Below are 22,752 nucleotides of genomic sequence, written 5' to 3'. Positions count from 1 at the left end.
GGCCCCTGGAGTATAGGCCAGACCCCTAGCATGGCCTTCAAGACCCTGTGTGATCTGACCTCTCCCTGCACCCCCACCACGGCCTACTTTCAGGCCCTTGAGGATGCCAATCTCTCTGTCCCAAAGCTGCTCCCCTCCCCTCTTTAATTGGATAATCCCTCTGCTCTCAGCCTGGACAGCTCCTTCTCCAGGAAGCCCTCCTCCACACCCCCCAGTCTGGGAGAGGAGCCCTGTCCCCAGGGTCCACAATGCCCCATGCTTCCTCCATTTCTTTGGGGATAGGGCTGTGTCTGCCTTGTGTCCTCAGTATCTGGGATAAGGTACACAGTAGCCTCTCAGAAAACACTAGAAAGTGGAGGAAGCCACACGTGGGCTCTTACCTCCTAAGTGAGACTGAGTGAGGCCTGCAGAAAAGCCAGTGTTGAAAGGGTCATTGAGGGGAGGGCGCTGGAGCGAAAGGTACCCAGAGACCCCTTGGGCCATCAGGCTGCCCTTCTGCAGAAGTGGCTATTGCTCTGTCACTCCCTGTCCTCAGCGTGTTCCTAGGCCATGGGAGTGGAATGCCTCCCCACTGTCCACCACTGAAGGGCTGGCAGCCCACAGGGCAGGTGTTGGCTCAGGCCGCCTGGGTTCAAATCAGGCCTTGGAGGGAGGCAGCAGCCCACAGTACCAAGAGGTGCAGCCCTCCGGCCTGAGTGAAAATCACCCACTTCTCAGAGCAGCCACTTAACCTCTCTAAGTTCCAGCTTCCTCAACTGCAAATTTCTGAGACCATTATTATTGCTGTTGTTGTTGTTATTATTATTATTACTTTAAAAACTGCAGCTACTATTTCTTTGCTGAAAATCCTGATTTGGGTTTTGAGATTGCCCAATTCATAGGTGAAGAAACTGCAGTTAAATGGCAGGAAGGGATGGAACCAAGTTCAAGAACACCAGGTTCCGAAACACACGCTTCTCCTTTGAACCTCCAAGGTCAGAGTGTGACTGCATAGTGTCATCAGTCATGTGCAGGGAATATTAGTATGGTCGGGGCTTGTCAGCCTCTCTGCCTTTGCCCAAACAGTACCCGCAGCCTGGAGTGCCCTCACCACAGCACCTCCTCCGACTGCAGTTGTTTTTCAAAAGCTTCCTCCGTGTACCTGTCCCCAGTCTCCCCAATCCCAAGAGTCCACACTCCTTGTCTGTGGATGACAAGGATGTTTTGTGTGACGGATGTGGGCAATGAGAGAGTAGATGGCAGCAGCTGACTAAAAGGGGAGGGGGGTGGGGGAGAGGGGGCGGGGCAGGCCTGGAGTTGGACCTAGTTGTGCTGCAGCTCTACACCCCAGGACAAGCCACCTACCACTTCTGAGCCTCAGTCTCTTGACCTGTAAAATGGGAATGATAATCACACCTACCTCTCAGGCATGTCATGGGGCTTCAGAGGGTGCAAGTGACAAGCTCAGCCAGAGTCTGGGATATAGCAGGTGCTAGGACTTGGAATCAGATCTGCTAAACAGCACTGATCTGAGGGGAGGACAGCCAGGGACAGAGCAGGAAGGGAATGGGAGGGCAGGGACACTGTGCTTTGTCTAACAGGCCGCAGTCTTCCACATCTCCAGGCCTTGGCCAACACACCATTCCTCAGCTTGGAAAGCCCATCACCACTTCTCCCAGCTCTGTCCAAATGTCCCCTGCTTAGTTAAACCTTTCCTGCCTCCCCAGGCAGCACTCACCACCTCTTTCCTCCAGGTGCCCCCTCCCTAAGAACCACCCCCATCACAGTTCTCCACCCACAGGATTATCCTTGGTATCCCTGCCCTTCCCTGGCTCTGTCCCCTCTGAGGTTGGAGCTCCAGCAAGGTCTGGGCCAGCTGAGTCACCTCTGCTCCCTGTGCAGTGGTGGAAGTGGGACCAGAATGGGGGCCAGCCCCGAGGAGGAGGGAGGGAGAGGAGAAAAGGAGGTAAATCAGTCTCTGGAGGGCTCAGAGGGGAAGACTGGTCTTCCTATGGTTTGTTTTGTTAGAATTCTTATTAATAACACAAATAATAATGACCACCACAATAACAATAGCTGTAAAGGAAACATTTTTTTCCTTTACTTTCCCTTTTTTCTTTAAGTGATGACCTCCCACCTAGGGTTAATCCTTCCAATGACCTGGAAAGGAGGAACAGTTGTACCCATTTTACAGTTAAGGAAACTGAGGCTCAGGAAGGCCAAAGTCCTCTTCAAAAACAGCCCCTCATAGTCATGACATTAGGGAGGGCCTGGAGCTTGGCCCTCTGGGGTGCTGACTAAAGGGGTTGTTGCAGTAGGTGGACAACTGAAAAATGTCATGGCGACAATCCCTGAGCACCTAATATGTGCCAGGCCTGCTCCTGGCAACTGTTTTTCTTTGGCTGGACCCCACCCTGCTCTGTGCCCCAGGGCCCATTTGACCAGGTCCCCTCCATGCTGTCTGCCCCTTAGATCATGAACTCCCTAAGGGCAAGGCTGCCATCTGTCTTGCTCCTCAGGCCTCCCCAGTGCCCACATGGGCCTGGCATGGAGGGGGCTCCACCATATTTCTGGAATGCCACCTTTCGAGACTGGTTCATCTGGGCCTCTTGACAGAGCCCCGCCACCACTGGGCAAGGAGGCTTTCCCAGCCCCATGCTCCACCACGTAGCTTTCTGGATGCCCCCTCACAGCCCGTCCTGCCAGAGTCAGCTGCTTCTTCCTTGAGCCCGCCTGCACTCCTCATCCCCATGTGTACCAGGCTAGGATATCCTGCTCACCTTGAGCTCATGGTGTCAGCTCAGCCCTGCCTGGAGCAGGGGTCCTTCTGGTTGGATGGGGGCAGTGCTGGGCTTCCTTCTACTCTCCCTTCTTTCAGCAAATCCTCACTGAGCACATGCCAGAGGTCAGGTGCTTTCCTGGGACATCACAAACAGAAGCCACAGCAGGGATCAGTCATCTCAGAGGCAGACTGATGGAGTGGTTGAGCTAAGCTGTGTGGCCTTGGATAGCTGAATTCACCTCTTTGTGCCTCAGTTTCCACATCTCTGAAATGGGAATAACAGACCCTCCCTCACAGACTTGTGTAGATTTAATGAAATAACTTGAGTCTTTAACTCAGTGCCTATGTAGTATAAAGAAATAAAAACAAAAGCCCTTTACTTCCATCGTGCTGTTATGATTGTGGGCAGGGAGAACCATACCAGGAGCAGACAGCCCTTTACAAGGGGGTGGGGAGAGCTTTGTACACTTCCCATCTCCTAGAGGGTACACCCCACAACCTGGGATTTCAAGGAGAGGGGAAGAACCCTGGCTCAGCCAGAATAGCCAGGATGGGTCAGGCATCCTTCCAAACCCTCCTCCAGATCCACACTTGCTGCCATCCCATCACAATCTAAAGTCACCCACTGGTGTCACTCCACGTCAGGACGCAGGGAGGCTGTGCACATCAAGATGACAGACAAGCACAGCTCATTCATTCACTCAGCATACAGACATGGAGCACCTACCCGGTACCAGGCCCTGTGCCAGGCTTGGGAGCACCTGGGACAGAGGTTCTCAAACCTCAGTGTTCACAGGCACCCCCAGGGGTCAGTTAGGGATACGTATTCATAGGCTTCACCCTGAGAGTTGGAGTAGGAATCTGCATGTTAAACACGTACTAGGAGACAGATCCAAGCCTCGGCAGAGGGTGGGGGGTGGAATATGAAGCCACGGAAACTCCATAACACTGGTGACTCCTGTGCCAGGCCTTCAGAGGACTTTTCCAGAAGAATATAGGATGATGGAGGCCAGGGACATACCCTGCACAACTGCTACGACCTGAATAAGACTCTGATGTGGACAAGCATCTGAGATGTGTGGGGAATAGCAGGTGAGCTGGTGGCTGAGCTCAGAGCATGAGAGGCCTTGGCAGGGCCTGACTGAGGAAGGCCTGATGGCCAAGCTGAGGGCCAGGAGGAAGAAGCCATTTGAGGACAAGCCTTGGGCCAGTGGTAGAAAGGAAGGTCTCTTTAAGCCCCACAGGCCTGGCTATAGCTCGAGCCCTCCCAGGCCTCCATTCAGGAGACTCAGGGACTAGGACCAGCTATGCAATTTGCAGGGCCCAGCACAAAATGAAAACACAGGGTACTTGTTCAAAACATGTTAAGAATTTCAAGAGGGCAACGGCAGAGCATTAAACCAAGTATAGAGCCCTTCCAAGTGCAGGGCCCAGTGTGACCAAACAGTTAATAGGTCCATGAAGCTGGACCTGTCAAGTGGGTCACCCTTGCTGTGTCCAGTCCAGAGTGCTCAGAACCCAGGGTTCTAGTCAACCCAGCTCCAAGCCCCGGGCCCCTCTGATTCTCCCTTTGCCCCATCCCCTCCCCTGAGCCCTCAGAGCTGCCTCCTAAAGTTGGCTTGAACCTGTCCCCTCTCCAGTCCCCTCCACTTCCCTGGCCTCCAAAGTGGCAGCAGCTCCTCCTGCCTGTCTCCAGTCTCCAATCCTGTGCACACACTGCCAGTGTCATCTCCGTTAAGTGCCTCTCCAGTCCTGTCACTCCCCTGTCCAATAACCTTCAATGGCTCCCTCCTGCCCACAGGATAAAATCCAAACCCGGTTGCATAGCTACTGGCCCCTGCCTCCCACTGCAGCCCCGCGTCCCGACAGCCCCTAGGCAGCCTCTCCAGCCAGACTCATTGTCTCAGGCCACTTTTCTCAGTCCACCAACTTAACCCCTAATATTCCTCCTACATTGCCCCTAGCTGGAATGCCCTCTCGAAATCCTCCTTGGCTCCAGGTTCTCATCTCACAGGCACCTGCCCAGGGAAACCCACCCAGACTCTTGCTGTCTTGTGTTATCAAGCAGACCCCTGCCACGGCCCTTCTCAATAACAAAAATGGCGTACATCTCCCGGCCTGGCTCTTTGCCTGCATCGTCTCGTTTAATACAACCACCCTAGAAGCGGGCCTTTTTGATTGTTCTCGTTTTACCAACAAGGAAACAGGCTCAGAGAAGCTGAGGAACTTGCCAAGGGTCACACAGCTAGAAAGAGGTTGAGCCTGGAATCCAGCCCAGCCAGGCTGGCCCTGAACTATTCGCATATACATCCTTTCAATACTAATCGAGCACCTACTGTGTGTCATGCCCCGTTCTAGCCGAGGCATGGTGCACACAAAGAACTCTGGTCAGAGGATGGCCCGACACATGTAACCAAAGCCAGATGCCTGCTTAAGCCCAAAGCAAAGGACTCTGGGGCATCAGTAACAATACGAGCAAGAGCCACACTCCCAGCATGAGGGCCTCTCATCCGCTCTTTCCTTTAAATCTCATCATTACCTTGAGGCAGGTGTTTGGTCCTCAACAGACTTTGAAGGAACTGAGGCACAGACAGGTAAAGCATCTAACCCAAGGTTACAGAGCCGTCAGTGGCAGAGCCTAGATCAAACTCTGAACCTTGAGGATCCAAAGCACTGGCACCTACCTGGCTAAGAAGCTTGTTAGGTTCTTGGCCACCCAAAGAATCAGTTCTGGGGTCATAAAATCAGAAAAGAGGCCAACATTTCCGGGCAGAGGGCCTGTGCTGGAATGATTTCTGCTTAACTCTGGCCCCACCTCCACCGCATCCATTTAGCCCAGGAGCGCTCTGAGGGCAGGGTGGGTCAGCTCCATTCTGGCCCAACTGAGCCAGAACCTGGCTGAGCAACTAAAAGGCCCCAGCTGGGTTCCTGGTAATTAGCCGCCCAGATGCCCCAGTCTCTTACCTAATACCCCTCCTGACTTCCTGCCACTGAGCAGTCACCATGCAGAGCACATGGTTGATTCCAAGATACTCCCTTTGCTCCAGGGCAAGATGTTTCTTTTTACAAGTTATTATTATTATTACCATCATTACTGTTATTTTAATTTAAATCTTTGACGTTTGGAGAGATGTTTCTCTGCAGCCACAAGGGCATGTCTGTGGGAGGATGGCACCTCACTGACTGGCTCGAACTCCTGCCACGTGGGATGGCTGGACCAGTGGGCGGCCTGCTCCATCCTCCTCCAGGGGTCTGCCGCTGCTCACTTATCAGGCTGACATCCCACAGGGGGCCGCCGCCCTGCCCGCCCCTCCGGCTCCAGGCCTGCCGACTGGAACCAGACCTGGAGGGGTGGGCAGGCGGGGGCACGTGGGAGGGGGCCGAGCCCTCACCACAGGCCCCTTTGCAGTTCAAAGTGACAGGCTCAGGCGGCTGTCCCCTTCAAAGGGCAGACAGAGCCTGCCCGGAGCTGCTGTACCGGCAGCCTGAGCTGGGAAGGCAGGGCAGGGGCAGAGGCAGCCCTGGGAGAGCTGGCAGAGCTCCCATCCATGGGCTGGTCCTGCTCCCTGGTCCCCCTGCCCAGAGCAGGAGGGCACAGCCCAGCCGTCGGGCTATACCTTGCAGTGCAACACTGGGAAAATCACCTTCCCTCTGGGAACCTCCCTGTGGCCACTGTATTTGCAAAGCACTCAGAAGGCATTCAGGGATGGTCAGGCATGATGCCGACAGTGCTGACGATGAAGATGATGAGTCAGAGTCTCCCTCTGAGAAACACTGCCCCAAAGCCAGATACCCAATGTGATTCTCATCAGCTGCTCACTAGCCGTGTGACCCAGGGTAAGTCACTTCAGTTCTCTGCCCTGGTTTTCCCATCTGAAAAGGGAGGCTGGAATGGGATGATGCCATGCCCACTTGGCCTGAGGCAGGTCACAGACACGCTCCTCCCCTCAGTGCCAGCATATGCCCCACCTACTGCCAGGGCAGTTGTTCAGCCCAAGTGAGACCCACCGAGAGGGTTTGGTCCTAGGACTCCCCCAACTCTGGGCCCCTCAAGGCTGAGGGTTGGTCAAGTCCTGGCACCTGATGATGCTGGCTCCATGCTGGTGCAGCTCCCCATTGGCTATGTGACCCTGGGTGTGTGGCTTTACCTCTCTGAGCCCCAGTTCAGGAACCTGGGTAAACAACAGAGCTTTTAGGAACTCTCGTCAAGATCTGGGGTGCCAAGGGCTTAGCCCTAATCGTAGATATAACATGTGCCCAGTATACATGGTAGCTCTTATCACTGCTATCTGAAGCTGTGTGACCTTGGGAAAAACACTGCACCTCTCAGGTTAAGGATGCAAGATGGGAAATGATAATAATAATACCTTCCCCAGGGCAGTGAGAAGATTCAATGGGCTAATTCCCATGGAACCTTTACCGCAGGCAGCAGTAAGGAACACTGGCCTTTAATTATGAAGCATTCATTCAACAAATAACAGTGAGCTCTGGTGCCAGGCATCACCAGGCCAAGGAACCCAGCAAGCGGTCAGAATCTGCCTTCCCAAAGGGTCCCTGAAAGTTCTCTCCTGACAGACTGCCTGGGCTCCAATCCCAGTTCCCCTTACTAGCTGTGTGACCTTGGGTAAGTTACTCAACTTCTCCATGCCACTTGCCTTATCTGAAAATGGAAATAATAATAGCGCCCCTGTTATATCGCTGGTAAAGAACGTGATGCACTTGGAGAAGCGCCTGATAAACCACGATCGTTCAACAGGCATCAGCTGTGATTATCACTGCGGCTGCGGCTGCTGTTGTGTGCTGTCTGGGCTGGGCCTGCCCATCAGCAAGCCCCCTGCAGCCAGGCCCCTTCTGCAGCTCACAGACTTGGGAAGTTTTAGCTCCTGAGTGTACCCTGCAGAATGGAGGCTTCTGTGGGCTTCCTCCCTGGTCTGTTTCCCCAGCAGCTGGAACACTGAAGAAAAAAAAGCTCCCAGCCTGCTGGGCTTGTCAAAGCAGGGCCAGATTTACTAGAACCAGGTTTGAACGGTAATTTTGCGGTCATAACAACTATTTTCTTTACATACTGCTATAGAAAGGGGAACCCCTGGCTTTAAAAAAAAAACCTAATTGAAGACACCATCAAGCGTAAATATGCTGGAGTTTTTAATAAAAACATGATGGAGGAAAACATTCAAAGCTCAATAATCAGAAGCAATTTGCGTCGTGAGCAGAGATGTGTCATTCCCACTCCCCACCCCCTTCGCTGTGCTCTGTGCGGGACTGACTCTGGAGCTGGGGCTGGCAATTTTAGACCTATGGCAAAAATAATGAACAGCAGTGAGGCTTGGAGATAGCCTGAAAAATATCCTGGAAAAGAAAAACATATGCCAAAGAGTGTGGTGCAAAAGTCATATTTCATGCCTGACTTTAGAGAATGTTAATAAGGATTAGAACCATACTCCAACAGAACAACTATCAGTCAAGGTGGGTAATTAATTTTGCTTCAGATCTCTGCTTGGGAAAATGAAAGCGGTAAGTGTTGTTTCACAGCATAGAGATTCCACCGCACTAGAACAGCTCAAAGAACTTCCAAAGCCATGTCCTGATCCCAGCTGAAAGAAACCTGGCCATCGCTGGCAGTCTCTCCCGATATGTTACCGTGTAGATCTGGGGATCTTTTCCGAATCGTAACAATATCAAACTCTTTTTAAAATTTCTGGATTGGTTAATAAATATGATTAAGATAACACATCCCAAACCACATGTCCTCTGCTCGGCCTCCAACATGTGGATGACAGATGTGTCTTCCGTGCACAGATGACCCAGCCGGCTGCTCCCCCGAGGCAGAGACCCTGGGAGATGGAGCCCTGAGAGGTCCTGGCAGCCCAATGGCTCTCTGTGGCCCTGGCCAGGCCACTGGCCTCCCTGTGACCTGCTGTAGAGAGGAAGGGCTAAGCCTAGAGTGTCTGGGAGTCAGACACTAGAAGGATGGAGGAAAGGTGGGATGTGGCACTGAGCTCATGAGCACACCTGAGTCCTGTCCCTCAAGGTCCCAACTTAGAAGATAAAATTCCCAAACTCACATAACCCCATAGTATCCAGAAAGTTTGAAAAATCATTTCATCATGGAGGCCTGTTACCCCCTCTCAGGAACCAGAATCGAAGGACCTTTCCCTCCCAATGACCTTACTCTAGGGGGATAGACTAGGTCACTGATAAAGCCAGATCCTGGAAGAGGGTTCTAGAAAAAATTGTGGGGTTGCCACACAGACCTCTAACCTGGCAGCGGGTAGACTGAGCTTCCTGCCTCTATTCTGCTACAACTGAGTGATATTTAGGGCAAGTCTTGGCCACACTTGGGCCTCAGTTTTCCCATTTCTACAAGGATCCTGAAGAGCCCTTCAGCTGGAACATTCTAAAGCAGGCCAAGGTCCCAGTGGTGGGTGTAATCCTGCTTCAGTCTCTCTGTGGTCACTGAAGAGGAGGCCATAGAGAAGGCCAGCTCCTGGAGACCAGGGCAGGGAGGCCTGGGCATGCTGGTGTCTGCAACAGGACTTCAGCTCTGCGGGGAGGGGGCAGCAGTCTCAGAGTCAAGGCTGGTGTGGGTAAGCACCCTTCCCACCCCAACCAAACAGGGCTCCACCCCCAAAGCAAGGCTCTGAGCCCAAGGTCTGACTGAGCCTCTGTCTTAGGTTTCCCTTGGGGCTAGGAGAGAGAAAAGAGTTAGTCAGAAGGGCTAAGTGGGCAGAGAGAGCAAGGTCTCTCTCTGAATGAATGAATGACTGTCAGGAGGCAAGGGCTTCCCAAACTCAATACAGCAGGCGGGCTGAGGACAGGGCACCTCCCAGAGAGGAAAAATGCTACTATTGGTCCCTCGGGCAGGAACACTATGACCTGGATCAGCCCCAGCTGCTGCAGGGCAGGGGTGGGGTAAACTCTGGCCACTAGGCAGAGGCGGGAGGGTCTCCTTTCACGACCAGTCAGTTCTCAGAGGCTACTCTGGGCAGACAAGGAGGTCAGGCTCCACCTGAGCTGAAAGGGGTCAGAACCGCCTGCTGGAGGAACTCTATCATTGGCTACCTAGCCTCCTTTCAGCTGGAGCCCACTGGCCATTGACTGCTGCATTTCTGGTCCCCTATTACTGCTCAGGCCTTGGCCTTCCTGTAAGACCCTGGCCTCTCCCCTGCCGAGGAGTCCAGGCCAGCAGGCAGACACTGCGAGCCCAGGGCTGGCCCGGCCGGGCTGATACGAACCATCTGCGTTGTCTTAGGCTGCCCTTCTGCCCACTGTCCCTCTGAACTCGGCCGGTTCCCGCGGGGCCGTTTGATGCCTCGCAGGGTCACAGACCCCCGCACACAAATCACTGCCGCGGGGCTGGGGGTGGGGCAGAGGCGCTGAAACCTAATCCGCAAAGTTTGCTCTGCTGCTGGCTCACTCCTTCCCTCGCTCATTCGACCACCCCCCCCCCTTTCCAAACAAGGCTTATTTTTCTTGCCAAAAAAACAAAGTTGGTATCAAGTGTTTCGAGGGAGAAAGTATCTCCCCCGCCCACCCTGGCCTGGGAGGAAGGGCTGGAGCTGTAGGCCGAGCCCCAGACTGCAGAGGGGGCTCTGGGAGAGCGCAGGCAGGAGGTGAGCTCTGGGTTTCCAGATCCATCCATTCCCTTTCTAGCTCTGACCAGTCCCCATCTCCTGCTTAACAGCCACGGACCTGACTGTTTCTGACCCTGCCCTGTCCTCCTGGTCGCCCCCAGCCAAGATGGGGCTCCATCCATGGGACTCTCCATCCCAGAACAGCCAGAGATGGAAGCATCACTTCCTGCCCCTTCTCCCTCCCCATAAAACAACCCTTGCCTGTCGCTTTTACGAGGTGACACCCTGCTCTCAGCCTGATCCTCCCCGAGCCCCAGAGCCTAAGCTCGAGAGGGAGGAGACTGTGTGCAGTCAGGCGTCTCCAGAGCGCTCCCAGGGCGCACTGGGGTCCCTGGGAGGCTGCCCCAGCACAGCCTAAGACCTTTAAAGGGAGGCCAAGGAGCCGGGTATATTACAGACAAATTCCTACAAAGTCCCCCTCCAACTCCATTGCCTCTGGGGCCTTGAGTATAAGATCCTAGAAGTGGGACCAGAAGAAGCCTGCCTGGTCCACTGGAGGGGTGCAGAGTAGAGCCCCAGGGGTGCGCGGGTTTCATTTGCTGGGTGTTGGTTTTGCTTTTGGTTTCTTCAGCCTGTGCAGCGACTCGGAGCCGCGTGCGGTGGCTTCCCCAACGCCCGAGGCTTCCCACTGTGCCTGGAGGCGAACACAGAGGCGAACACAGAGGCTGAAGTCCGCTCTTGTGGCTCCCGCTGTGCAGGCTGGAGTTCTAGTTGTCCGAGCAGGCAGCCAGAGCTCAGGGTGGCGACGTCGTAGTCTCGGTCAGTGGATCTGGCTGGATCTGCGTGGCCAGAGTGCCGCAGGAGAGATCTGCAAACTGTGGGACGGGGTGGCGGCGCCACTGGCCTGGTGTTGAAGCAGGTTTCTGCAGGGGTCGGACAAAGGAATTCGCCCTTGAAAGAAAGGGGCTGAGTGAGCAGCTGGGAATGTCAACCCCGAGACTCAAAGGAGTAGCAACGTGGCAACATCAGTCCCAGGGATCCAACGAAATGAGCCCTGCGGAGGACCGCAGCCTGGCATCTCCATTCGGCCTCTCACTGCTTGACTATCCTGCTTTAATTGGGATGGTGGGTGTGAATCGCTCAGCGCCACCTTTCCTGGGAAAAGGGGACCGGCCTGGGCCTGTGCTCTCCGTCAGTGGAGGCAAAATCCCCAACTTGTAACCTCTGATCCTGGGGCCTTTGCCCCCATTTTCCAGAAGCTGAAAACTGAGGCTCCCGCAAAGCAACCCCTTCCCCCACCTTTGCTGCAACGCCTGGCAAGCTCAGGAGACCCAAGAGCGCTGGGAAACGAAAGGCGCCCCGGGGGCCACGAGGCCGGAGCCCCCCTCCTCCCTCCGCCCTCGGAAGGGGTGGAGGGGACACGGTTGTAAGGTGCTCGGCTTCTTTTCTGTGCTTGACATGAATAAGGGGATTAGGACGGCAAGTTTCCGTCGTTCACTTCGTCGGACAAAGGGCCCCGCGGTTTGAGCGGAGCAGCCTCTGATTAAACGACAGAGCCCTGTCACTCAGCACCATCCTAGGTACTTGTGTTCATGACATAATCTTATTAGAAGATAAAACCGGCGAAATCCTTTTCATAATGCAAAGTTACATTTAATGGCTGGACTCGCCCCCCACCCGCTCCCCGACCCTGCTAGCTCCCCCCGTTGCTGTTGGATATGGCTCGCCTGTAATTGGCATTTAAAGCACCAAGTCCGGGAGAAAAACGGGGTTTAGGGTTTTTGTAATCCCCCTAAACTGTCTTTGTTCGAAATCTCCACAGATACAAGTCTGTTAAGAGTAAATATTTGTGGATTGATACAACCCCATTTCCCCCCTGCAAACCAAATCTGAAAAAAAATCCGCCCTCCCGCCGCGCTGCGGCCGGGGCGCAGGAGGGAGGGGGCTAGTTCGGCCCCAGCATCCGCGCCGGGAACTCGGCTATCGGGGCGCCTTGCCGCCTCCAGGAGCTGAGGGACTTTGCACATTTCTCAGGCGGGAAAAAGTCTTAGACTCTTTTTTCAATTTTCTATTCCCTCGATAAACAAACCTCTCGATCTCGTCGCTTTTGGGCCTGCCGGAGGGGGTCGACCGGAGAGCTTGGGGAGGGGCGAGGGCTTTGCTCAATTCCGAATGAAAATGCGAACTCACTCTGCCGGCGTTGCTCCGTTCCAGCGGGTTTAAACGGCTCCGAGGGGACTCGCTTCCCCTGGGCCATGGGAGGCCCCGCCCGGCAGGGCTCCCTGAGTCCAGCCCAGGAGAACGCCCCAAGCCGCCAAAGGTCCCCGCAACGCGAAGGAGCCCGAAGGCTGCCGCGGGGGCCCCGGGCTCCCGGCTCCAGCCCAGCCCGTCCCGGGATCGGATTCCTTCATAAATCAGCGGCTGGGTGAAAGGGCTGCGCTTTAGAAAGGGCAGGACCGTGTGCGCGTATTAGAGCGCACGGTTCCCAAATCCAGGCTAAACCCCTGGTGACACCGAAATTCATCAACCACCGCTGGCGCCCGCGGCTCGGCCAAGGAGCCCAGGAGCTGAGGAGCCTGTGCACCGCGCTGCCCTACTCGGGGGTAAAGGAGAACAAGAAGCAAGAACCCTCCGAGAGGTGGGCCGGGAGGAGAGCTTGGGTGGAGATCGCTGAGAGCAGCCCCGCCCGCGCGCCCGGGGCCAGCGAAGGAAGCTACCCGGCACGGAGAAAGGCAGTTATTCTAACCTTTTTCCTTCTCTGGCAAGGGCTAGCCTTACTGGGGGCATTCTGGCGGGAAGAGGGCTATGACCCACCCAACTACACTTCTTCCAATCCTCAGGGAGTGACACCCCCCCCCCCCCACACACACACCCTCTTCCAGTCTGGGTGCTCTAGAGAGATTCAATGTCCAGAGTGGGGAATCTGGGGCTTCCGGAGGTCAGGAGTGAGGGGTTAGGGATCCCATCCGCTCTGGGAGTTAGACTCGCCTGGAGAAGAGTCTGCTACAGAATAACTCCAGACTTGGGGGAAGTTACTGAATTCCCTGAGTCTGGGTCTTCTCACCTATATATGCATGGAGCTAAAGCAAAAGAGGTCAGTGCACATCCAGGTGCTCCAGAAATGCCAATTCTTTTCCTTACAGATGCACTACTGTGGCCTGCCCCTCTGGGGTTCGTAAGGTTCTGCTCCTGCCAGTTCACATCCACACTGGCCATACATGCCTCACTAGTAATGGGGGCCCATCCACAGGCTGCTGACTGCCTGCCTCCAAGGACCATTTCTGACAGCCAGACCTGTCCTATTCCTTTTGCAAGGGGAAAATTCAAAACACCAGCCCAGACCCAGGTGAGGAGCAAAAGGGTAGGCAAGGCCCCTCCAGGAGGCCTGTTTAGGAGGCTCCCTCTCTGGGCCTCCCACAGGCAGCAGACAATGCATTCCTGCCAGGCAGGGAGCCTCAGGCTTACTTCCCAGGCAGGCAGGAAGGAAACATACATTGACTGAATGCCCAAAGTAGGCTGGCACCTTTGGGTCTGCTTCACTTTCCTTAGGGCAACCTTGTGAGATTGGAATGATCACCCCTATTCGACACAGATAGAAACCGAGACTCAAGAGACTGAAACTGAGACCATCAGCTTTCCCTAAGGCCCTTGGCCTGTGTCACTGGGAGCCAGAGATGATCTCGATCCCCTATCTATAACTGCAGTTTTGCTCTTTCCTTTAAAAAAATGTGCCCACCCAGAAAGCCTTCCATTTGGAGGAGGTGGCCCCAGAGCATCTTGGTCCTCTCCATCTCCACAGGCTTGGGCAACTCCAGGCCTGGGCTGGTGCCCACACCCCGGCAGCCCAGTAACTATGGCAATTCAGGAGTCACATGACAATAGTCCCTGAGTCCCGGAGGAAAGCAGGAGGCGGGAGGTGGGGGAACGGCAGTCACACCCAGCTTGTCGGGACCCAGTACTGCTCCTCCCCTCCCACCACCACTGCTGCTGCAGCGCCAGCAGAGGCATCTAGGTGGGGGGACCCCGGCAGCCCCGTGTTGCAGCATGCTCACTCATCTTCCTGCACCCAACCAGCTGCTAGGTGGGCGCCTCACTTCTGCCAGCCCTGGTGGGCACCTCTGTCGCTCTGGGCAGCCTTCAGAACCCTCCCTGGCTGGCAACCACCTCCCGGTTCCCGAGGATACCTCTTATGGCACAGCCAGTCGGGAAGCAAACATCTTTGTTTCTTCTGGAACCAGACTCCAGGAACCAGGTTTCCCCCACAGTTCACCAAGTGCCAGGCCAGCCAGGTGCTCTGCCATTACCCAGAACCCTTGGTCCCCTCTGGGCCTGGTTCCCAATTGACACAAAGGCCCCTCCCCCTACAATGTGCTCACACATTCCCCCAAGACCCCTCTACTCCCCCACCTCCCTTTAGGGCCCCAGGGTCCACCAGGCAGGTCCACCAGGCAGGTCCAGCGGCTGCCAGTCAAGAAGATGAACAGAAATGCATACACTTTTGCCCCGGGAATCACAAAGGAAGGGCCCATGCAGAAATTTATTTGTACTGATCAGGAGAAGCAAAGGTAAAGGGAAGCGAGGAAGTGCTGTCAGCCAGGCCTGAAACCCAAGAAAGTTGCCATTCGGAGCACAGTGGCCCCTTATACCCCTCCACTCCCGACGTCGCAGTAGTTAAAGCAAACACAGGCCCTTCACTGCCCTGTCAGTTACACCTTCCCCCCAAAATTATACAAACTTTGAAAGATTTTTCTGAGAGAAGATGGATGCTTCAGGAGACTTGAGGTCAAGGCTAGGCTGTTTAAAGTATATTATTAACAAATAAACATTTACTGCAAAAAAGGGGGGGGGGAACCCTATAGGCCACCAGGGAACCAAATCATGTTGCTTTTGGCTTCAAATGACAGGAGACATTTATGACATGAATGGAGAACACCAGCCGGTCGATGAAATGGCAAACGTCTGCCACTCTGCTTCCTCTGCCTTCGTGAATCAACTTTTTCAAATATGGTTTTCAGCCTTGCCCTCCCCTCACTACCACCACCTCCCCACTTCTGACTGCAGTGGCAATAAAGATATATAATTTTGGTTTTGCTCTCTGCTGCCATCAGCACAGAATCTGGGGTTTGGAGAGGGCTGGGTCAGCCAGAGAGCCAAGGGCCTTGGGTCCTCCAGCACCCTCAACTGACTGACAGCTCATACAACTCCTTGGTTGAGTGGACCATCCCTCTCCTCCTCCCTCCCTAAAGCTGAGGCCTGATTGTGGTGTCCAACAAATTGGAAGTTATAACTCATGTCATTGAGAGTATCCTCCATCCCTCTGCCTAACTAATGCCAAAGTAGGACTGGGTGGTTGTATGTGTGGGGTGTGTGTGTGTGTTTTTCTTTTCTGTTTTAAAAACCTCACGGCTGCAGGGTAGAGGAAGTTCCCTGAGGAAATGCCAGCTCTTCATGGACCAAAAAAACTCCCTGGGCTGGAAGATCCTTCTGACTGCCTGGGCTGGTGTTTCTCACCTTTTAAATCTCATCTTCTTTCTGAGAAATATACAGATCCTTGGATTTCTCCCCCTCCAACACCCCCTCATCTCAATCTCCCCCTCAGCCTCTGAGATGTTGGTTGAGTTTTATTTTCTGTCATTTGAATCACAAAAACAATGAGCATGAACAGTTTTCCAAATATTAAATTATATTATTGAGTACGCTTTTCCAAGCTATATGTAAACCCAGGAGATTCCAACTGCTCCCCAGTGGAAAGATCTTTACTTTAGCCCAATCCCCAGCCTCCAAGGAGAAATAGGCCAGCACCCCAGACTCAGCCTGCTGCCTGCCCTTCCTGAAAATGCAGTTGGCATTTGTTTTCATCCATACGGTCAGAAGCTTTTCTGCCTCTCTGGAGGTGCAGGAGAGGAAACTGGATCCCATGGAGTATGGAACATTTACTGAAGCCCCTCCACCCCCTGTCCAGGTGCCCTGTGTAATCCTTACAACAACCCTGAGAAATTATTTCATCACCACTACTTTGCTGAGGGAGAACCTAGGGCTCAGAGATGGGCAGCCACTTGGCTAAGATCACACAGCTGCTGAGTGCTGGGGCTGGCAGGCAAACCCAGGTCTGTCTCACAGTGTCCCACTTAGGCAAAGGAAACGGTTTTCCCAGGGGTGCTCCTCAACTTCCCTGCAGAGAAGGTTTATTGCAAGCCTAGCATACCAGCTGCCCCTCTCTTTGGCATGGAACCCATGGCCAGGTTGGTACAGCCTTGGAGACAAGACATTCCTTGCCACGCTGATGGTGATAAAGTAACAACAATAATTTCCAGAGTATTAACAACATGCCAGGCAAGATGCCAGGTCCTTTGGGGCACGTTATCTCAAATCCTTATAATACTTTCCCCCAGGTGGGTATGTCCCCCCCCTTTCACAGAAGAGGCTCAGGTAGGTGTCAGGGCTCTGGGGGTCCTAAGCCTAGCTCCAATGGACAGGCAGGAGCCAGCTAAGAGTCACTGATCACATACCCCAGAGGAGATCCTCACAGCCTGCTTCCCCAACTCAAGAAAAACCCAGCAAACAAATTAGGCTACACCAGCTCAGAGCCTGGGGAATACAGGGTGAGCCAGGAGTCAGCTGTGAATAATGCCTCCGTTCAGCGGCGGAGGACTGCGGCCTCAGGAAGGCCTTTGCTTACCCTTCCGCCTGCAGCCAAGGTGCTGGGGTTAAATGGAGAGATGCCCTCCCAGGGGCCAGAGGGTCCCCAGACTTGGGCTGGCAGAATGAGCCCTTCAGCCCTCAGATCTCCAGGGAGAGCACTACGAAGGCCTTTCTATAAGGCAAAGCATTGGCTCTTCCTTCCAAGGAAATTCATTTCCAGGACAGGCCCACTACCCGAGGCTGTGGGCACGGGTGTCTGTGGCTCTGAATTAGTCTGATGGGGGCCATGCCGGGGGGGGGGTACCCACTGGTGGAGGGAGAGCTGCTGATAACTGTCACCCTGCAGTAGGGCCTGAGTGGGGACTCCCAAGCTGGGAGAAGCAGCAGTCAGAAAAGGCTGAGGCCTGACTTTGCTCTCCCCTTGTGCCACACCGGGTGCTCCGAGGAGAGGTGAGCCTCCCAGGAAGGCCTTTCCCAGTGTAAACACTTCCCAGGCAAGGAATGTGCTGGGAAGAGCGGGGTTGGGCCACTGGAGTCTTAGCCAGCTGGGGTAAATTTAAAAAAAAAAAAAATCACCCCAGGACTCAGACGGCTTTTTCGTGAAATTCAGAGCCTCGCTGCCAGACTCCTTCTGCAGTGGGCGCATCCTACCTGGGCAGGCAAGGCCGAGAGGACCCGCGCAGGCTCTGCAGCGGAGAGGCGAGGCCGCCTGGGCAGGCCCGGTGGCGGAAGGGCGCCGCCAGCCCGGGACGCGAGGTGGGCGCACGGCCCGGCCTGGGCAGGAGCCCCGCGTCTTTCCTTCCGCGCGCACGCAGGCTGCCGCTCTCTCACCGAGGAGGCGCGGTTCGCCAGACCTGGGAGCTGTCTTACAAGCGATTAGGCTCCATTTTGTGACAGATTTTTGGACTCTCCCGCCGACCCTCCCCCCTTCCGGAGCCTCCTCCCGGAATTCGCCACCTCCTCGGGATAGAAAGATAGAAACCCTTTCCAGACGAGCGACAGACGACAAGGAAAGAGACTTACATAATTCTATTTGGCTAAGCGGCAAAGAAAAAAAAATGAGGGGGAGGGGTGGGTTATGTTGTCTTTTTTTCCCTCTGTGTTCTCCGGTGGAGGAAGGAGAGAGGTGTTCCTGATTTTGCATTTGGAGGCCGAGTTTCCTCCTCGGTTTCCAACTGGGTTTTCTGTGCGAGAAGGAGCTCGGGCTGCCGAGGGGTCAGAGTCTCGGGCACAGGAAAATGATCCGATGCTTCCCCCCCTTTAAGAAGCCCCCCAAAACACGTACTGAGCAAAAGGAGACTTCGAGTTATGCCTGAAAATGCCCCAAATGCCGTGGCCTGGGCTTCCCTTTGTAGGTCCAGGACATACGAGTGGATTTTATCAAATGCTATTAAATGCACCCGAACGTTAATTAATCACCCCCGTGGTGCGTAAAATAACGTTGTGCTTCTGGGTGTCCCAGATCTTTAAAACAAATCGAAAGGAGGAAGAGACGCTTAATAAAAATAGCAACCTCTTTCCAAGGACCGAGCCCGGCAGCTCCTCCCGAGTGGAAGAAACATTTTTCAAAAGTTGGGGCGGTTGAGGTGGTGTTAATTTCCCAATACCGTTGATGCCCAGACTCAAATTAAGACAAAATCAAGAGAGCACGTTTCTGCGCCCATTTGCCTGGATTCTCGTCTGAAAAGCATTTACGCACAGATGCAATAAATATGCATCTGCGATCCTCAAAGAAAATAATCGTGAAATACATTTTTATTGTGCAGAGAACATCGCTTCCCAGTGAGCCCCCGCCTGCCTCTCTGCACTGTCTCTCCCTGAGAAATGCTGAGGCCAGATCCACTGGGGTATTTGTCCCCCAGATTGTCTTGATAACAACCCCTCCTCAGCCCCAAGTCGGCCAGCCTAGTGCACATATCTAATTGGCCTTATCAGAAGAAAAGAGGGGGCTTGGGCAGAGCAGGGAGCCATGAGGGCGTGAATAATGCCCGCCCGTTGCCCTAGACTCGGAACTGGAGAGTCCCCGGATCGAAAAATTCACTCACAAACACACATCTACTGCTCTGAAGGAGAAAGCTCTTAGGCGCCTTTTCTTTTTTTAAACAAATATACTTTCGGCAAAACAATCTCTCTTTAATGTTTAATTGTTCTGTAAAATGAGAGAGTTTGCCGCTCAGCTCTAAGGGCTCACCCAGCTCAAATTCTGTGACTTTACAGCTCTGTGCTCTGAAGAACCAGGGGGCATCTTCTCCCCGTTTTAAAGAAAAGCTCTATAAACGACTGGAAGGTGGAGAGGAGAGAATGGACAGATATGTACAAGAGGCTGGAAAGAGTCTTTACAACATGTAAACATTTTTTTCAAAAACCTGCACAAATGATTCAGAGGCACATTTCCAGTTTTCTGGGCCTCCAGCCCCCAAGTGTTGAGTCGTCCAGGCTGAGCATTGTGGGTTGTGGCACTGCCAGAGCCCAGCTTGGGTCCGGCAGGCAGAGCAAGCCGAGGGCAGGCAGAGCAAGCAGGACAGCAGGACACATGTGGGCTGGAGGCTGGTGAGCCCTGCTGGGGGGCCAGCCCAAAGCCTTCAACCACATCTACCCCCAAACTCCATGCTTGCCTGTGGCTGAGCTGACTGGTGGCCTCATCTTCTCCTGGAACTACAATCGTATCTGTACAGGACACAGAACAAACCCATCGCAGTGTGCCTAATCTGGGGCACTCCAGGCAGAGGAGGAGGCATCTGGGAACACAAAAGAGCTGACTCTGAACAGGGCCCCAATTCCTGCCCGCAGACCTCCCCAGCTGGTAGGAAAAGTGAGGCACAAAAAGAAGCTCCTGCTGGGCCCCCAAACCAAAGGAGCATAGTCAGATTAGGTGCTAGCACTGGGCTCGTCCAGAGCCTTTTGGAGTAGAACCCGATACCCTCTCAAGGGCTCTGGCCTGCAGTCCCACCTATTTCTAGGTCTCAGCCAAGAAGCTGGAGAGGTAAGGAAGGGGCACCCCCACTGCTCCACCTCCCATCTAGGCCTGGATTTAGGGACAGTCCCTGGGCAGAGCAGGTAAGCTGCACTCACTACCAGGCACTGGCAGCCAGACGTTTCCCAGAGGCTTGGGCACACACACTCTGAGCTCCAAACCACCTGAGCAACCTACCCACGTTTCAGCCCCATTTGAAATGGTTTTCTGGGCTTCACTAGAAAGTTCTCACAGGCACCCACTTGTCTTTTAAATACTGCCCTGGGGATCCCCACACCCCTCTTTTTGCTGTTGCTCCTTCTCTGCCTGTCTCTTAATCACACTGCCAGGCACAAAACCCTGAGAGGATCAAAAGAAAAAAAAAGCCAAAAACCTGGATCTACTCTCATCTGTCCCAGGCCTCTTGCCGGACAAACCCATACACAGTCTCAGCTAAAAACAAAAATAAGCAGGTAAGGCTCAGCCCACAGTCTCTGGCCTCAACCCTGAGGCTTGGGCTACACTGAGGCAGAGCAGAGGAAGAAGGCCTGTTGAGGAAGGCTGACTTGGTCAGTTCCTCACCCCATGGGGAGCCCAGATTGTGGTTTGCCACCTCTTAAGGTCCTCTTCCTAGACAGCTTTTCCAGCCAACAATAATTATAAGTGTAAAATTCCCGCATGGAACGGTTTGGGGAGGATGAACACCCTTTTCTCCCCATCAGGGACTAAAAATGCACCAGGGAGCCTGGCAGGAAGGGGGCATTCCCAACTTCTCCGGCAGTTCGGCATCACCCCGGCACCCCGCCTCCTTGCTTCAGGAATCCCAAACTGCCACAAATCCTGCCCTTGGGCAGACAAAGCACACCGCCAGGGCCTGGCTCCCTAAAGCACTGCTTTCATTTGAACATCAATTCTTGATCCCCAAATCAGGACTCAGTGGGGCCAGGCCCTGTCCCACAAACACAGCATTGAATCCCTCCGAGTCCGCCCAGGGCCTTGTCCCAAACCCCAACTGAGCGGCCCAGCACAGGTTTCCCAGACAAAGGATGGCAACTAGGGGCTGCCGGAGGCTCCCGGCCACCCTACCAGTGTTGGCCGGGCTGCGGTGGTCCTGCCCTGCCGGGCGACACGCAACCCGCGGAGTTCTCGGAGCTGACAAGGCCCAGCGGCGCGCAGGGCCGGCGGCAGGGCGGACGCAGGCTGGCCTGGCAGGGGGGGCCGCCGGGCTCGAGTGCCGGGCGGCGGCAGGGAAGAAGGAGGACGAGAGGCGCTTACTGTTGGTAGTCTTGTTTGCAGTACAGTTTCCGATCCCGGAAGTAGCAGCTGGTCGTGAGAGCTTGCTGACACGCCGCGCACTGCAAACACTCCTCGTGCCAGGACGACTCGTTGACTCGCATCAGGAAGCGGTCGGAGATGGGCCGCTGGCAGCCCTCGCAGACGGCGGGATGCGGGCAGTCGGAGCCTGCAGCGCATAGGGCAAGAGCCAGGTCGTTAGCGCGGACCAGCCCGGCCCGGCGTCCGGGTCGCGCGGTGCCCACAGCCACGGTCCCAAAGGCGAGGCAGCCCGGGCGCGCCGCTCGCCGCCGGCGCTTCCCCGGCTGCCACGCCAGGGGCCGGGCAGCCTCAACTAGTTCGTCCCAGTCCGCGGACTCTGGCGCGGAGAGGCCTCGGGCCTCGAGGCTTGGCTCGGCGTTGCGCTCTCCCCTTCTCTGGAGATTCAACGCTTGATGTTAATACATAAGAAAACGAGTACGGCGCGGGGCAGCCGGCTGGGACCGAGACAGACGAGGTGAGGCTAAGGCGCCGCTCGCTGACACGCCCCACGGTGGCATTCCTTGTCTTCTGTCCCCCATCTCCCCAAAACCTGTGGTTTGGGTGCCCCAGAAACATTTTCCTCTTAGAGACTCCCCCTCCCCAAGTGACCTGACACCACTCCCAAGCTTGCCAAGGTGACTACTTGGGTCCTCCATCACCCCTGCCACCCGCCTCCTACCTCTCGCCTGGAGTGGCAGCTCTAGAACCGAGGCCCGGTGAGAATGGGGGGTGGTGTCTGGAGCTGTCCTGCCCTCCCTCCTTCTAGGTGGTGTCCCTGCGTACCTCTATCCCCTCAGGATGCCTGTTTAGGGGTGCCTGCTGCCCCTCTGGTGGTAACTCCAGGAGTCTTCTCTCTCTGTCCCCCACGTCCCCATGTTCTGCAAACCATTGCCTTTATCCGTTGGCCTGGACGCCTGTGTCCACTTCGGGACGAGGCCCCTGTCCCCTGCCCGTGACCACTCGGGCTTTCCGACTCGCACTCACCCAGCAGCACCCCCAGAGTGGCGGGCCCGGGGCGCAGGGCGTGCTCCTCCATTTTGATGCCGTCCAACATCTTAGCGCAGTCCGTCTGCCCGCGGGGGAAGCACCTCTCCAGCGACTCGGGACCTGTTGCTATATCCATGGGATGCGGGGCGCGCTGTGGGCCCCGCTGGCCAGGATGCTCGCCCGCCCGCCCGCCCGCCTGCCCGCTTCCCGCCGCCGCGGCCCCGGAGCCGGGGAGGCGCGGCCCCCCGGGGTTGGGGCTGCGGCTGGGGCCGCAGGCTGCCCCAGGCGAGCGCGGAGCGGCGACGCGCTAGCCCCGGGCCCCGGCGTCGTGCGGGCGGGCGGGGGCGGCTGCGGTCCGCGCCGCGCTCTCCCGGGCACTTGTAGCCACACGCGCCGGCTCCTCTGTCACCTGCTTGTCAGCCCGGGAGCCGGGCTGCGGCGGCGGCGGCAGACGAAGCCGCGGGGAGGAGACGGCGGCGGCAGCGGCGGTGGCGGCGGCGGCGGCGGCGGCGGGCGGGGGA

At 55.4% G+C, this 22,752-nt stretch overlaps 1 protein-coding gene across 2 annotated transcripts in view; it reads right to left on the bottom strand.

The window, feature by feature from the left end:
- Window positions 1–22,642, bottom strand: part of LMX1B (LIM homeobox transcription factor 1 beta) — a 77,655-nt gene extending 55,013 nt beyond the window's left edge. Inside the window, exons 1-2 of one of the 2 annotated variants that reach the window (XM_074362238.1) lie at window positions 22,229–22,642; window positions 21,206–21,392 (exon numbers count right to left, since the gene is read on the bottom strand). In XM_074362238.1, the coding sequence (XP_074218339.1) occupies window positions 21,206–21,392; window positions 22,229–22,367 (326 nt within the window). In that variant the 5' untranslated portion in view covers window positions 22,368–22,642. The remainder of the gene's footprint in view (window positions 1–21,205; window positions 21,393–22,228) is intronic. The other variant, XM_074362239.1, reaches the window with a different exon arrangement.
- Window positions 22,643–22,752: the final 110 nt, after the last annotated feature.

The sequence above is a fragment of the Camelus bactrianus genome, chromosome 4, assembly GCF_048773025.1.
Source record: "Camelus bactrianus isolate YW-2024 breed Bactrian camel chromosome 4, ASM4877302v1, whole genome shotgun sequence".
NCBI classification, from domain to species: Eukaryota; Metazoa; Chordata; class Mammalia; order Artiodactyla; family Camelidae; genus Camelus; species Camelus bactrianus.
Note: the sequence above shows the minus strand (reverse complement) of the source record. Positions and strands in the feature narration are given on the sequence as shown.